General features: G+C 45.4%; 1 protein-coding gene across 1 annotated transcript in view; it reads right to left on the reverse strand.

The window, feature by feature from the left end:
* The window catches only part of CDCP1 (CUB domain containing protein 1), a 57,248-nt gene that overhangs the window by 19,397 nt on the left and 22,758 nt on the right, over nt 1–15,093 (reverse strand). Inside the window, exons 2-4 of the mRNA XM_043442445.1 lie at nt 10,622–10,825; nt 1,895–2,260; nt 292–660 (exon numbers count right to left, since the gene is read on the reverse strand). Coding sequence (XP_043298380.1) covers nt 292–660; nt 1,895–2,260; nt 10,622–10,825 — 939 coding nt within the window. The remainder of the gene's footprint in view (nt 1–291; nt 661–1,894; nt 2,261–10,621; nt 10,826–15,093) is intronic.

The following is a 15,093-nucleotide window of genomic DNA, read 5'->3' on the forward strand; positions in this document are numbered from 1 at the left end:
CAAGATATGAGCTCTAGAAGGTAACCTTCCAATGTCTTCATTAAAAACAACTCAGCACCCTGAACGCAGGATCGTCTCAGCTTGTTGTGCTGAAATGGCGGCATGCTCCGCGTTCACCCAGTGACCTGGTGTCACTGCCTTAGCAACGCACTTCCTGAAAGTCTTACAGGGTCCGGAGTCCAAGTGTGACTGACTTACAGACGAGAAGTAGGAAGGAACCTCACCCCAGGCAGAGATTCCAGGAAGGAACGAAGGAGGAGGGGGCGGGGAAGGAAGGTGGGGCTCACTTACTGCTACCATTCTGTGGATGTTGGATGGAAACTTGAAACTGCAGCCGGAGGATGCCTGGATTCTGGGCATCCTGGTCACAGCCCTGCAGAGAGAGGTTGAAGTTCCCGGCCATGTTCCCGGGCTGCTGGTCCTCCAGCTTGAACACCTCGGGGTTGGTGGTGGAGCCCGGGATGTAGTACTCCACCCGCTCCTCCTTCTTCACGCAGTTGGAGACGCTGAACTGGAGGAAGGAGACGCTGGCCCGCAGAGGCGCGGGGATGACGAACTGCCACGTCATGAGCTCGTCCTCTGGGAAGCCGTCTGGGTAGTTGGCGGACATCAGAGTGGCCGAGCCCTCACCCTCAAACACAGACTCGATGATGCACAGGCCTGTGGGGGAGGAACCCAAACGAGAGAATAGGAGGTGATTACACTCTGCCTTGGTCATTCATGGCTGGAGGGACCAGGGTTAGAGAAGAGGTGAAGGGCAAGGTCTCAGATCTTGAGCACTGGGTCTGGATATGGCATGTTTATACTCAAGGTAGAGGAGATCAAATCAGTCAGTCTTAAAGGAAATCAACCCTGAAGATTCATTGTGAGGACTGATGCTGAATGAAGCTCTAATACTTTGGTCATCTTTCATTGGAAAAGACCCTGATGCTGGGAAGGATTGAGGGCAAGAGGAGAAGGGGATGACAGAGGATGAGATGGTTGGATGGCATCACCGACTCGATGGACATGAGTTTGAGCAAACTCTGGGAGTGATGGATAGGGAAGCCTGGCGTGCTACAGTCCATGGGGTCGCAAAGAGTCGGACACAACTAAGCAACTGAACAAGAGAGTGAGAATGAGGATACATCAGCATGTGTGAGTAAATGTTTAATAACCAGCCCAGCAGGGGCAAAAAATAAAGCCCTAATTTGTGGTGTCTGCCCACTTCCTTGGTGTAAAGACTCCCACTATTGCTGTTTTCAAACTGCCAACAGAAGATGGATGAACGTGGAGGTGGGAGGTGATGGACAGCCTCTCCCATAACACAGGGTTTTTACCATACAGATCCAATCGGCATACTCCCCCTCAGAGCATAGAGAAGAGTAAACTGCAGTACATTAACTAAGAAGGGATGAGCTTCAAGTTCTTATCACCTTTGGTCCTAATTTATCTAGTTAGAAGTTTATATAGTTTTAGTAATTGCTCTGTTTACTACCAGCTCACGAAATTACAGAACACTTAGCAACTTGCACTCAGAGCTGCTGTGAGCCAGCTTTGGCACACCACCACCGATATGATTCTAGAAAATAGGAAAGAGACAGAAGACAGGACAAAGACAGGAGAAGCAGAGTCACGGAGCGGTAGGTCTGTGCAGCCAGTCCCGTTCTATTTCTTGAACACAAGTCTCACATACCGAGGACAAAGGAAAGAGTCACCACCTGGTCTGTGTAATAGAGAAGGGTGGGTTCACTCCAGGCGGCCTGCGTGCTCACAAAAGAGTGGGATGTGCTTTAAGGGCTCAGATGGAACCACAAAACTGCCACCATCAGACCGTTTCTGATGGAGAGCGAGGCTGATTTTGTAGGTTTCAACCTCAACCACTAGTGGGGGAGACGGGGGTGGGCCAACTCACGTTTTATCGACAAGCGGTTTGCGATGCTGAAGCCAGAGACGTTTCTGTTGTGGAACCACGGTAGGTCTAAGGCCAGGTTCACCCCCTCTTGCATCTTGATCCGGGACACAGTGCCGTTGCCGCAGAAGGTCCCGATCTTGACCATCGTGCTGGCGTCGACGCGGCCGCTGATGCGGTGAGTGACTCCATCCGGGCAGCCCTCCGCCGGCCCGATCTGCCTCAGGCGTGACAGGGAGAACTGCAGCTCGAGACTGACGTTCTTGCTTGCCTTGATGTCCCAGATGAAGGTTCTGTTGAGGGTGGGCAACACCGACGTGGAAGGCTGAAGATGAACCTCCCCAAAGGGACACTGGCCCGACACGCAGTCTGAAACACAGTCACAAAACGGCCTGGTCACAAATGCTACTGGGCCCCCCTCACTGCCCTCCTCTTCAGCCCCTGCAGTGCAGGGGTCCCCAACCTCTGGGATCTAACGCCTGATGATCTGAGGTGGCGCTGATTTGGTAATAGTAGAAATATTCATGTTGTGTAGCAGGGAAAAAAAAAACCCTGATGCTGGGAAAGATTGAGGGCAGGAGGAGAAGGGGGCGGCAGAAGATGAGACGGTTGGATGGCATCACCGACTCAATGGCCATGAGTTTGAGCACATCTGGGGAGATGGTAAAGGACAGGGAAGGAAGCCTGGCATGCCGCAGTCCATGGGGTTGCAAAGAGCCAGACGCAACTGAGCGACTGAACAACAAATGGCAGAAGCCAACACTACGCTGTAAAGCAATCATCCTCCAATTAAAAATAAATACTTTTTTAAAAGATAAAAAAATCAAAATAAAGGCTAAAAAAATAATAGAAGTAAGGTGCACAATAAATGTAATGCCCTTGAATCATCCCCAAACCATTCCCCCACCGCCCCCAGTCTCCTGGCTATGTGAATGTTGCCTGCCAATAGCTCAGGAGGGTGTCCCTCTCTGGGGAAGTGCCTTGGCTGGAGGGAACTGCTCCTGAGAGATTTCCCTGTCCCCAGACTCGCATCCCCTCAGAGGGTGGCAGCCCAGAGATCTTCAGTTGTGTCCGACTCTGTGACGCTGTGAACCACAGCTCACCAGGCTCCCCTGTCCATGGGATTCTACAGACAAGAACACTGGAGTGGGTTGCCATGCCCTCCTCCAGGGGATCTTCCCGATCCAGGGATCAAACTTGCGTTTCCAACGTCAGCAGGTGTGTTCTTTATCACAGGGCCACAGGGGAAGCCCCAGTCACCACCCAGCCCGAGTGAAAAGCCTGATTCTCTGCCCCTTTTCACATGACCCAGCCTGGCAATTGCCACTCAAGCTCCAGTTCAGCCTGCAGCTAAAACCACAAGTATCCCTCACTTTATACATTTTATCCTGTTTCCTCACTTTTTCACAGGCTTCTTCCAAGGGGAACTCTCCTTTTTTTAAGAGGTTTTTTTTTTTTTTTTTCTGGACCTTTTATTTTTTAAAGTCTTTATTGAATTTGTTACAATATTGCTTCTGTTTTATGTTATGGTCCTTTTTTTTTTTTTTTTTTTTTTTTTTAAGCTGAGAGGCATGTGGAACCTTAGCTCTCCAACCAGGGATCAAACCTGTACCCCCTGCCCTGGAAAGGGAAGCCTTGACCACTGGACTGCTAGGAGAGTCCCTCCCCCAGGGAACTCTCTTGATACTGACTTAAAGACAAGAATCCCCATGTCAGGCTTTGCTTCCAGTGGACCAGACCAAAGTCACCACCTAACTACATGTCTCCCCCACTTTTTTGCAAGTTCGCTTTATACCACTTCACTTTTATGAAAGACTCACATTAGTAGGTGTTTCCACGAACCAAAATAAATCCAAAGAGAATTTTTGCTTTTATGAAAAAAGGTGGAAAGCGAGGACAGCGTTTGGCATTTATTTTGCAGGGAGCCATTAGAGAGGCAGTGGGCATGGGCATTGCTCTCTCTCCCCTGGAATGACACTCAGCCTCTCAGCATCAAGCCGTCACAGCTCTGTACTGTATCTGTGAGCATCTGTGCTTTATTTCAAATTACTCTGTGCCTCCATGAGCAAAATATGTCCTATGGTAATTGCTGCTTCCAGTTACACCATTCCAGCTTGTGAAAAAAGTGTCACAGGAACTCTGCTTTTGAAGAGCAGAAGAAACCAGCATTGTTTTCCAGATTAAGTTAGTGGAGTCCAGCTCGTGGCTCCATTATCAGCCCCCCAGAGGGGGGCTTGTGCTTGGGGATGTCCTACCTCCTTGATCCCGAAGGAGTCATTACTTCATAATTTTTCAGGCATTGCGCCAAGCTCTACCCTTTAAAACTGGTTTTGCCATGAGTGCAGTCATCAACAGATGGAGCATGCCCTGAGTGTACAAGCCCTTAACGGCTGGAACCCAGAGGCCAGGTCATCTTCTGGCCTCCTGGATTTAATGCTGGTATGTTATTACCACTGCTGTTGAATCCTTTCCCCCAAGGCTAATGCCTAATGACATCCTTTGATGTACTTTGTTTCATAAACCTTTTTAAAACAAAGGGAGAATTTTCAGTGAGGTGGATTTAACTAGACTCTGTCTTTACAGAGTAAGTCAGAAAGAGGAAAAACAAATATCGTATATTAACGCATATATATGGAATCTAAAAAAATGATACTGATGAACCTATTTGCAGGACAGCAGATAGAGACGCTGTCAGAAATAGAGAGTGAGGGACAGGAAGGCCTGACGTGCTGCAGGCCATGGGGTAGCAAAGAGTCAGACACGACTGAGTGACTGAACCACAATAGAGATGCAGACACCGAGAACGGACTTGCGGACACAGCGGGGGAAGGAGAAGGTGGATGAACTGATAGAGGAGCATTGACATGTACACACGGCCGTGTGCAAAATACATAGCTAGCAGGGAGCTCAGCTCGGGGCTCTGTGATGGCTGAGAGGGGTGCGAGGGAGGCTCAAGAGGGAGGGGGTGTATGTATACACACGGCTGATTCACGTTGTCGCCCGGCAGAAAGTAAGACAACAGGTAAAGCAATCAAACTCCAGTTAAAAGAAATTAGAAACAAAAGCAAACAACGGGAGAAAGGTTGTCTCAGGGAGGCGTCGAGGAAAAGCAGGCAGTGTGGCTTTTCTTGTCTCGGAGCACAGGCAATCTGAAAGGTGCAAAGCACTCTGGCCACTGTAACAATCATCGGCAAGTTTTTATTGCTGCTCTGGGGGAGTATGTGAAACTACTGCCAACTCGAAAAGGACTTACGGGAGAATTTCAGAGCTGTCAAGGACCTCTGCGGTCACACATCAAGCCTCTCATTTTTTGCAAAGAGCCCTGGAGTCCGGGTGGCTTGTGTGGTGCTTGCAGTGCGCACGCTCCCAGGATGAAAGCCCAGACTGTTGTTTGTTACTTGTGCTCCTGCCTGTGCTCTGCACTGCTCAAGTGATAAAGCAAGGTTAGATAACGAGGTGATGAATGCAGCTAAAATTAGGTTTTGTGTGTACGCAAAGACAGTATCAACGTTTTGGAGCTCACAGAAACGTCACTGTTTGCATTAAGCCAGGTCTACTTTTCAGCTACACCTCCCATGTGGCTTGGAGTGGCTCCTACTGGCTTCTATGTTCTTATGGCATCACTTAACCCAACTAAGGCAGTGATTCTGACTTAATTCCATACCAAGTACCTGGAGCAAAAAAGCTCCATCTCTCAGCCGCAGCTCTGCCACCAGTCATGTGACCCTGCGGGTGTCAGGTTGTGTGGACATTTTTTAATGTGTTGCTAAGAGCTTTGTTTTCAGAATGGACACACAAGTTCAGTTCAGTTCAGTGGCTCAGTTGTGTCCGACTCTTTGCGACCCCATGAGCTGCAGCACACCAGGCCTCCCTGTCCATCACCAACTCCTGGAGTCCACCCAAATCCATGTCTATTGAGTCAGTGATGCCATCCAACCATCTCATCCTCTGTCGTCCCCTTCTCCTCCTGCCCTCAATCTTTCCCAGCATCAGGGTCTTTTCAAATGAGTCAGTTCTTCGCATCTGGAGGTCAAAGTATTGGAGTTTCAGCTTCAACATCAGTCCTTCCAATGAACACCCAGGACTGATCTCCTTTAGGAGGGACTGGTTGGATCTCCTTGCAGTCCAAGGGACTCTCAAGAGTCTTCTCCAACACCACAGTTCAAAAGCATCAATTCTTCTCTGCTTAGCTTTCTTTATAGTCCAACTGTTACATCCATACATGACTACTGGAAAAACCATAGCCCTGACTAGATGGACCTTTGTTGACAAAGTAATGTCTCTGCTTTTTAATATGCTGTCTAGGTTGGTCATAACTTTCCTTCCAAGGAGTAAGCATCTTTTAATTTCATGGCTGCAGTCACCATCTGCAGTGATTTTGGAGCTTCCAAGTCTTCAGTTCCCCATCCAGTGTAAAAAGGTTTAAATAACTCAAATGATTCCTTATCCAGAGGATGGAGAAGCGTCATTTCTGAAGTGAGTCACACCTCAGTTACCCAGCACAGACCTCTACTTTCATTAGCTTTAATGGAGTCATTCAAGAAGGGACGACATTGTAAATCAGTTATATCTAATATAAAATAAAATTTAAATTTCTTTTTTTAAAAAGAAGGGATGACAGCAGAGGGGCTAAAATTTGAAACTTTCAGAATGTTTATTCAGAAGGGTTTTTAAAAACCAGAGGTAAGCAGAACACTGAACTTGATTCCAGTGTGTAGATTTATAATTCTAAAAATGTTATTTTCATATCATTTTCAAAAATTGCGAGCATGGGTTTTTATTATTCAGGAAACTGTGTGTGGTCTCTGTGTTAGACGGGTCTCATGAGATGTGTCTTGTGAGATGTGATTGTGGAATCTTTTTCCTTTTTCAAGATGGCAGTCATTTTCTTAACTGATTATAAAAGCAATGTCTGCTTGTAAAAAAATGACATTACAGAAGAACAGAAAGAAGACAATGGATGTCACCTGTTCCCCTCCCCTACTCACTAGAGAAACAATATAAGGATAGCATTTTGGTGTTTAACTGTCCAAACTTGAGGCTCTGTATGATTCTATGTATTTAATTAAGTAAAATTAAACTATACAAGGGCTTCCTTGTATAGTTTAGTGGTAAAGAATCTGCCTGTCAAGCAGGAGACCCAGGTTCAATCCCTGGTTTGAGAAGATCCCCTGGAATAGGAAGCGGCAACCCACTCCAGTATTCTAGCCTGGAAAATCCCATGGACAGAGGAGATTGGCGGTCTACAGTCCATGGGGTCCAAAATGAGTCAGATACAACCTAGTGACTAAATAACAATAAACTATATGAACTATTCTACTGAAAGTTGCATTGTTTTGCATGAGACAAAACGACCAGGGGTATCTTTCCATGTCAAACATTAATACATAGATTTCCTTCATTCTTTTAATAGCAATACACCATTCCTTTGAATTCTAAGTATATCAATAGTCTCCTCACCTATGCAAAAGCTTCATTGACATTTTAATTGTAATTGACTTAAACTCATAACTTAATTTTAGAGAGACATGACACAAAAAAATACTGAGATTTTCATCAGGTACCATGGGAACATCTTTCCATTTACTTACGTTTTCTCTTTGGTCTTTCAGCAAAATTGTATATTTTGCTACATATACATCCTATGTATTTGTTAAGATTATCTCTAAATACTTAAACAGAACTTTTGAATACTGGTGACCAAAAGCATGCACAGTGGGAATCCTTATGTTGTTCCCTGTTTTATTGGTAACGCTTCTATGTCTGACAGTTAAATATACTTGTTATTGGTTTTTTTTGGCCACATTGTGCAGCAAGCGGAACTTCCCCTATCAGGGATCAAATCCATGCCCTCTGCAGTCGAAGCATGGAGTCTTAACCACTGGATCGCCAGGGAAGTCTCTGCTGTTGGTTTTTGATGGATACAATTTATTAGATTAAGAAAACATTCCTCTATTTCTGGGTTACTAAGAGTGTTTTTGGGCTTCCCTGGTGGCTCAGCGGTAAAGAAGCCTGCAATGCAGGAGATGCGGGTTTGATCACTGGGTTGGGAAGACCCCCTGGAGGAAGGCATGGCAACCCACTTCAGTATTCTTGCCTGGAGAATCCCATAGACAGAGGAGCCTGGTGGGTTATAGTCTATAGCGTTGCAAAGAGTCGGACATGACTGAAGTGACTGAGCATGCACGCCAGAGCATTTTATTAAAATCATTTAAAATCATCTATTAAGATGATCAAGTGTGGGCCTCCCTGGTGGTCCAGTGGTTAAGAATCCATCTGCCAATGCAGGGGACACGGGTTCAATCCCTGGTCTGGGAAGATTCCACATGCCACAAGGCAACTAAGCCCATGAGCCAAAACTACTAAGCCCATGTGCCTACAGCCTGTGCTCCACAACAAGAGAAGACACTGCAATGAGAAGCCCGAACACCGCAATCAAGAGTGACCCCCACGCTCTGAAATGAGATAGCCCATGCTCAGCAACGAAGACCCAGCACAGCCAAAAATAAACAAACACAATTGAGAAAAAAAAAAAAATCAAGTGCAATTCTTCCCTTTCACATACTCACATGCTGCAGTACATTGAGTTGATTGGCTAATGGTTAGAACGATCCTGTTTTCCAACAAGTCCTCCTGCTCTTGTTGCTTTGGTCTTTCTATGCAATTTTTGGATTTGATATACTTCTATTTTACTTAGGATTTTGGTGGCAAAGCATATTCATAAGAGATGAGTCTATTTTCTTTTTATGCAGTGAAAGAGTTTGACATCAGGGTTTTAAGGACCTTAGAAAATGAACTGTGAAACTTCGCCTCTTTCATTGTTCTAGATAGGGGTTTGACAAACCACAGCTCATAGGCCCAATCCAGTCAAACATCTGTTCTTGTAAATAAACACAGGATGTTCATTGCCCATTTGTTTATCTATTGTCTACGGTTGGTTTTGTGCTATCATAGCAGAGTGGAGGAGTTGTGACAGACACCATCTGGCATATAACGTCTAAGATATTTACTCTCTGGCCTTTTACAAAAAAGGTTTGTCAACCTTCCTCTGGAATTGTTTAAATAACACAGAAATTATCTGCTACTTGGAGTTTTATAGGACACATCTGTGAAATCATCTCTGACAAACCCAAACCCTTTCTCCTTCACATTGGACATTTTTTCCAGTCTCCTCCTTGATTATATACGTATTCACGTTTCCTCCCTTTCTTTGAGTCAATGTGGCCCAGTAAATTTTCCCTGGAAATCATTTTGTCATTCAAATTTTCACAGTTATTATCAGTCTCTATTATAGTTTCAGCAATCTGCTTTCTATATGTCATTAAATCCACATGTATACATTCATTGTTAAATATTTGCAATTTCTCTTTCTTCTTTCCTGGAGACTAGTCAGAGATTTGTCTATTTAATGGGCCTTTACAAAGAACCAGGTTTTGGCTTTAGTTATAAACACTTTTTTTTTGCTGCACTGGGTCTTCATTGCTGTGTGTGGATTTTCTTTAGTTGTGTTGAGTGGGGGCTACCCTCTAGTTGCAGCACATAAGCTTCTCACTGCAGTGTCTTCTCCTGTGGTGGAGCACAGCCTCAGTAGTTGTGACGCATGGGCTCAATTGAACTAGAGATTGAACCCATGGCCCCTGCATTGGCAGGCAGATTCTTAACCACTGGACCACCAGGGAAGTCCATAAACATAGTTTTTAAAACTGCTTTTAAGTACTTTAATTTCTCTTTTTATTTTTATGAATTCCTTCTTCTCAAGGTTTCTTTTATTCTTCCTCTTCCTTCATGATCTATTCCAATTCATCTATTTTCAGTTAAAGGTGAAGAAATTTTCTGCGTATGACTTTGATTACGTCAAAATAGTGTTCTCGTTGTTGTTAATATATCTATTAGTTCCTCACTGGCATACCACCTTAAAATAATTGGGAAAGTATACCTTTAATTCTTTCTGCCTGATTAGTATTTCTTACGCCAATCTCCCATCCCAAACTCAAGTTATCATTAATAATGCCAAGTATCTGTAGTTTATTGAATGCCAGTATGTCATACACCTCAATCCAGGATTTTATTTCATCCCGAAAACATCCCTATTGGTTGGTACAATGACTCTTGTTTTACAGACTAGAAAACTAAATCGCAAAGCAGGTAAGAAACTTATATGAAGCCATGCAATCAAGGCACATGATCAGTCGCCCTGGTACTTGAAGTCAAACCAGGTCCCTCAGCCTGCAAAGCTGCTGTTTTTTTCCCCCACTGTAACTAGTGGATCCACCGTCCCACTCTTATCTCCTCAATCTTCCAATTCTTCTGTCCTCCAGCTCCCTTGACTTCCACTCCTGCTCAAGCCAGATGTTTTTAGCACATCAGACAGAGCATCACCCGAGGATCCAAAGCTCTGCCATGAGACAGTGTGGCACAGTGGCCACAGGCAGACACTCTGGATCCAGAATTCCAGAATGCTTGGGGTTCCTGTCTTGCTGAGACACACCAGCTGTGCCATCTTAGGCAAGTGACTTCCTTTGAGAACTTCTCTTAGGGCTGCTTTAAGGATTAAAAGGAAAAAAAAAAACCAAACCTGAAACCATGCAAAACGCTTAGGACTGTGACTGGCCACATAAAAGCTAAAGAGAGTGCAGAATTTCAACAGGTCTCACCTCTCTAGCAGTAGAGGCTGGGTTAGCTTGGAAAGAAGAGACAGGCAGGCCAAAGAGTCCACGAGTGAGTACTTACCGATATTCTTCTGGATCTCAATAACGAAGTAATTATATGGATCCTGGCAGCTAAAGGAAAAGACCTTTTTCTCTCCGGCTTTGATGGACAGGGTGGTTTCCCATCTTTTAGAAATGATGTAACAAAGTTTCATTGGCAGAGTCTGGGTCCCGGGCTTCAGGAGGACTGTGATGCCGCTTCCACGTGGCAGATCAATCTCATAAGCTTCAGAAGGAAAGAAGGGAGAAAAATAATAGAGTGAAGAGGATGAATTAGGGCCACCTACCTGCTGCCATCCCCTCAGCTGGTCCAGGAGGATGGTCTCCTGAACGCTTTTATTCCTTCCTCCAGGTCTGAGAAGCGGGGTGATGCCAAATGACAGTATCATCCTTACCTGTGGACAAGAACCTGGCCACTCTGGGCTAGGCCCTGATGTGCATCTCTGATATGGCTTATTCATTTCTCGAAAGATTAAAAGCATTATATGATGTTCTAGATGTCCAGAACAGTATGTGTTCAGATACCCCTATCTGTGCAATATTAAATAGAAACTGCCATATCTCTTCACAGTGCGACTGTAGGTAAAGTCCACACATAGAAACTGTCTTTCTGTAGAGACACATGTTTATGTGTAAAAAGCTGCTGTCCACTGCCCAGGATGCCTCATATGCCCTGTGCACACATATATGCAGTAGGGGAGGCTGGGTAAACTTGCACAAATTAGATACAAACATACTGATCGATGAACTTGGCAAGTCAGAACCAAACACTGCTCAGACCTCAGACTGGCGCTCAGCAAAATTATGTGAGCAAACTGTAGCAAGCAAGACAGATGAGGGTTCGTTACTAAACAGAGAAGTGGGTGCATCCGGGTCAAGATGAACCAGTCCCATCTCCTTCCCATTCCCTCTGCTTGAGGGATTTTTAGGTCCTCCCAGGCCAAAAAGAAGAGGTGTTTTTCTCCTTAGTGATCCCTGTTCCTTCCTGGACTTGGGTGCTGACTGTGGTCTCTGGGTGGCTGACGGGCTGGGTACAGAGAATGGGGGGACAGTCTTCTGGAGGAGGGAACCATGGGGCTCGTCAGTCCTCTGCCCCACCATGTTTGGCACAAATAGCCGCTTGGCGCCTGTTATGGCACCTTGTTCACAGAGGTGCTCCCACCTTGTTCACAGAGGTGCTCCATAACCGTTTAGCCAGTGAATAGCAGTTTAACCAAAACCTTTCCTTTCCCCTTCCCTTTAAAAAATTTTTAGAATCAAATTTATTGAGATATAATTTACAGACATTAAGAAGGACCTAAAAGACTTTTGACACATGAGTATACATGTGTATACCACCACGATCAAGATATAAAAATGTTCATCATCCACAAAAGCTCCCTCAGCGCACTTAGCCACCGACCTCCACTCCTGGCCCCAGAAAACTATCAATTAGTTTTCCCTGACTTAGACCTTCCTGCAAAACAGCAGCTAGCTGCTTTTGCTCAGCATGTGTGAGGGTCACCCACATTACTGCATGGATCTGCGGTTTGTTCCTTTTCATTGCTGCATAGTATTCCATTGCCTGGAGAGACTGCAATCTATTGATCTGGGCACCCATTCAGTGACAACTGAGTTCTTTCCAGTTTTTGACCAACCACGTGACTTCATTTTTCCAGAACTGCAAGCCTGCTCAAGAGCTGTACTCACTTCTCCCACTCAAGGCACACATGTGCCCGTGTTCCCACCTCCCAGTTGCTGTGTGCTGTCAAACATCTGGATTTTTGTCAACCTCCTCTGAACCCCCTCCCCCTCATTCACTCTATGCCAGCCCCACCTGCCAGCCGCTCCTTATACGGGGGTGGAAATTGATCTCTCAACCTGAGATAATGAAACAGAGCAGGACCATATGGTCCTTGTGCCACACCCCCCACCATGTCCTCTGCCTGCCTTTTGCCTTTCGTCAGACTTCAGTCGAAGAACAAGTTTAATCAGAGAAGTGAAAAGTGTGGAAACAAAGGGAAACAGTCAAAGACGACTAAATAATAATAATGTAGTCATTAAGCACAGTCAAGGACCTTTAGTTCTTTCTCAAGGGCTGTAGATAATATTCTGAGTGTATCCTGTGAGCTGTCTTATAGATGCCAAAACTCCAGGTGGAGAACTTAATTACATGATGAACAGACTACACCCAGGGCTTGAGCTGCCACAGTTCCGAGAACTGACCACAAAGAAATGGGAACAAGTACAACCCGCAACTGAAGATTAACTGTACCTAAAACAACCAAGATGATGCTGGTCAGACCACTGATGACCAATTTGAAGCTATTAGAGATGACTGAGCTGTTTCTGCATGAAGCCCCCCACCCCCGACTCTTGTCTATTAATGCTCTCACCCCCCGCCTGTCGGTGGTGGGAGGAGTTGGCCTTTGCACAGATGTCTGCCACCCTCCCCCTACAGTTGCTGCCACCTGAAATAAAACAAACTTTCCTTTCCACCAACCTGGCCTGTTTATTGGCTTTTGAGCAACAAGCAGCCAGACTACCCCCCCGGCCCTGCCCCAACTCCTTTCGGTAACAATAATGAACTGCAAATATTTCCTCCAGGTTATGAGGGAAGAACTTTACCCTCTGGGCCTCTGTTCCTTCCTTTGTAAAATGAGGAGGTTGGGCTAGACTAGCTCTACCTTCCCAGGCAGCTCATCTATGATCAGTATCCAAGGATATAAGAGAGTGATTCTGCCAATGTAAGCATTCCCAACTACCACCCAGCGGTGACACCTCTCAAAGCATAGGGGGGCCGGCAGAGCTGGCTTCGTTACTTTGTTTCCAAGAGGGCTCAGATTTTGCATGTTTTGGAGCAGGACTTCTTATCTCTCTACCCTCAGCTTGTATCCCTCTCCACCTTGGTCACTGAGCATGGGCTACCTTTGCCCTTTTTCCTGAACTCGTCAAGTCTCTTTGCTACCTCAGGGCCTTTGCATGTGCTGGTCCTGATTTTTATAATGCTTTTACTCTAGCAAAAGCTGGTTCCTTTTTGTTTTTTCAGGTCTCAGCTCAAAGATCACCTCCTCAGAGCTGTCCTCCCTGACCAGTTACCCAAAGTGTTCGCCCCACCCCTAACCCAGCTGTCCTGCCCCTGCTTTTTGTTCATCCTCTGAGAGGACCCATGTTACTCATTCCCACCTCCCAAGACCAGAATGCGAGCTGCTGCCCACAAGAAGGCAGCCGGAGTTTACCTGTCTTCCTCGGTGATAGCCTTAGGACCCAAACGGTGCCTGTTGGGTGCCCTCATGGACGCAGAATTGATGACTCGCCTGACAGCACCATATAAAATCTCCACATTCTTGTCTTTGCACCATTTAGTTTCTCATAGACTTATCACCATTTCTGTGTTTCAGTTTGGGCTATCAATCTTAGTGGGACTCTTTAGTTCCTTATAAATCAGGGACTCTGAGCTTTATAATTAATAGCTTCAGAAAGAGAAAACATCCTCTGAGGCAGAAGTTTCTTTACTTACTGCTTCATCTTCAAGCAGCATGGCCTTTGAGAATCTTCTGAGAGAGGGGGGAAGGCCCAGGGGTTCTTTAAGATACTAGATTAAAAATGAATCCAGGGACTTGCCTGGTGATCCAGTGGCTAGGGCTCCATGCTCCCAACGCAGGGGGTCTGGGTTCAACCCCTGGTTGGGGAACTAGATCCCACAAGCCACAGTGAAGTTCTGGTAGAGCCAAATAAATAAAATTTTTAAAAAGAAATATTTACAAAAATGAGTCCAGATGCATGAACAGAAACCCAGGGGGCAGATGTATATCTGAACTGAATATGTAAACCCTTGCCTTCTTTTTCTGTAATCACCAAAAAAGGTTTCACCACGTTATTTGTTTAAAAAAAAAAAAAAAAATTTGACACCCAGTCTTTGTGGCCCCCAACCCTGGGCCTCCAGGGGGGCTAACTCATTGTCCAGTGAAGCTGCAATTTGTCTCAGGGCTGCAGCCTGGCTGGCTAGGTTACCAATTTCTTTCTCATTTCTCCTCTTCGGTAAAAATATTCAAAAATTCTTGACTCTTACAATTACTGTATTTTGGGGTTTGTTTTTTTTTTTGACCATGCCTTGAAGTTTGTGGGATCTCAGTTCCCTGACCAGGGATTGAACTTGGGGCTCCCTGCAGTGGAAGGGCAGTGTCCTAACCACTGGACCTCCAGGAAATTCCTGATTACTGTTATTAATTGACTGTTAGACCCTAAGTAGATCAGTGGTTCCCTAAGATTGGAGGTGGGAGGAGGGGATGGAAACAAAGAAGGCAGAGGAGACTGTGTAGGATGAAATAACCATTCTGTATCTTGACCACGATGGTGATTATAGGCGGCACACAAATGCCGAAAGTCATCAAACTGGGCATTTGAAACTGGTAGTTTACTATGCATAAGCTACGCCTTAATAAATTAAAAAAAGAGGGAAAACTTGTGTTAGAAAGACTGTGTTTCTGCACAAAGTAGGCACTTAATAAACGA

This window comes from Cervus canadensis, chromosome 22, assembly GCF_019320065.1.
Source record: "Cervus canadensis isolate Bull #8, Minnesota chromosome 22, ASM1932006v1, whole genome shotgun sequence".
Lineage (NCBI taxonomy): Eukaryota > Metazoa > Chordata > Mammalia > Artiodactyla > Cervidae > Cervus > Cervus canadensis.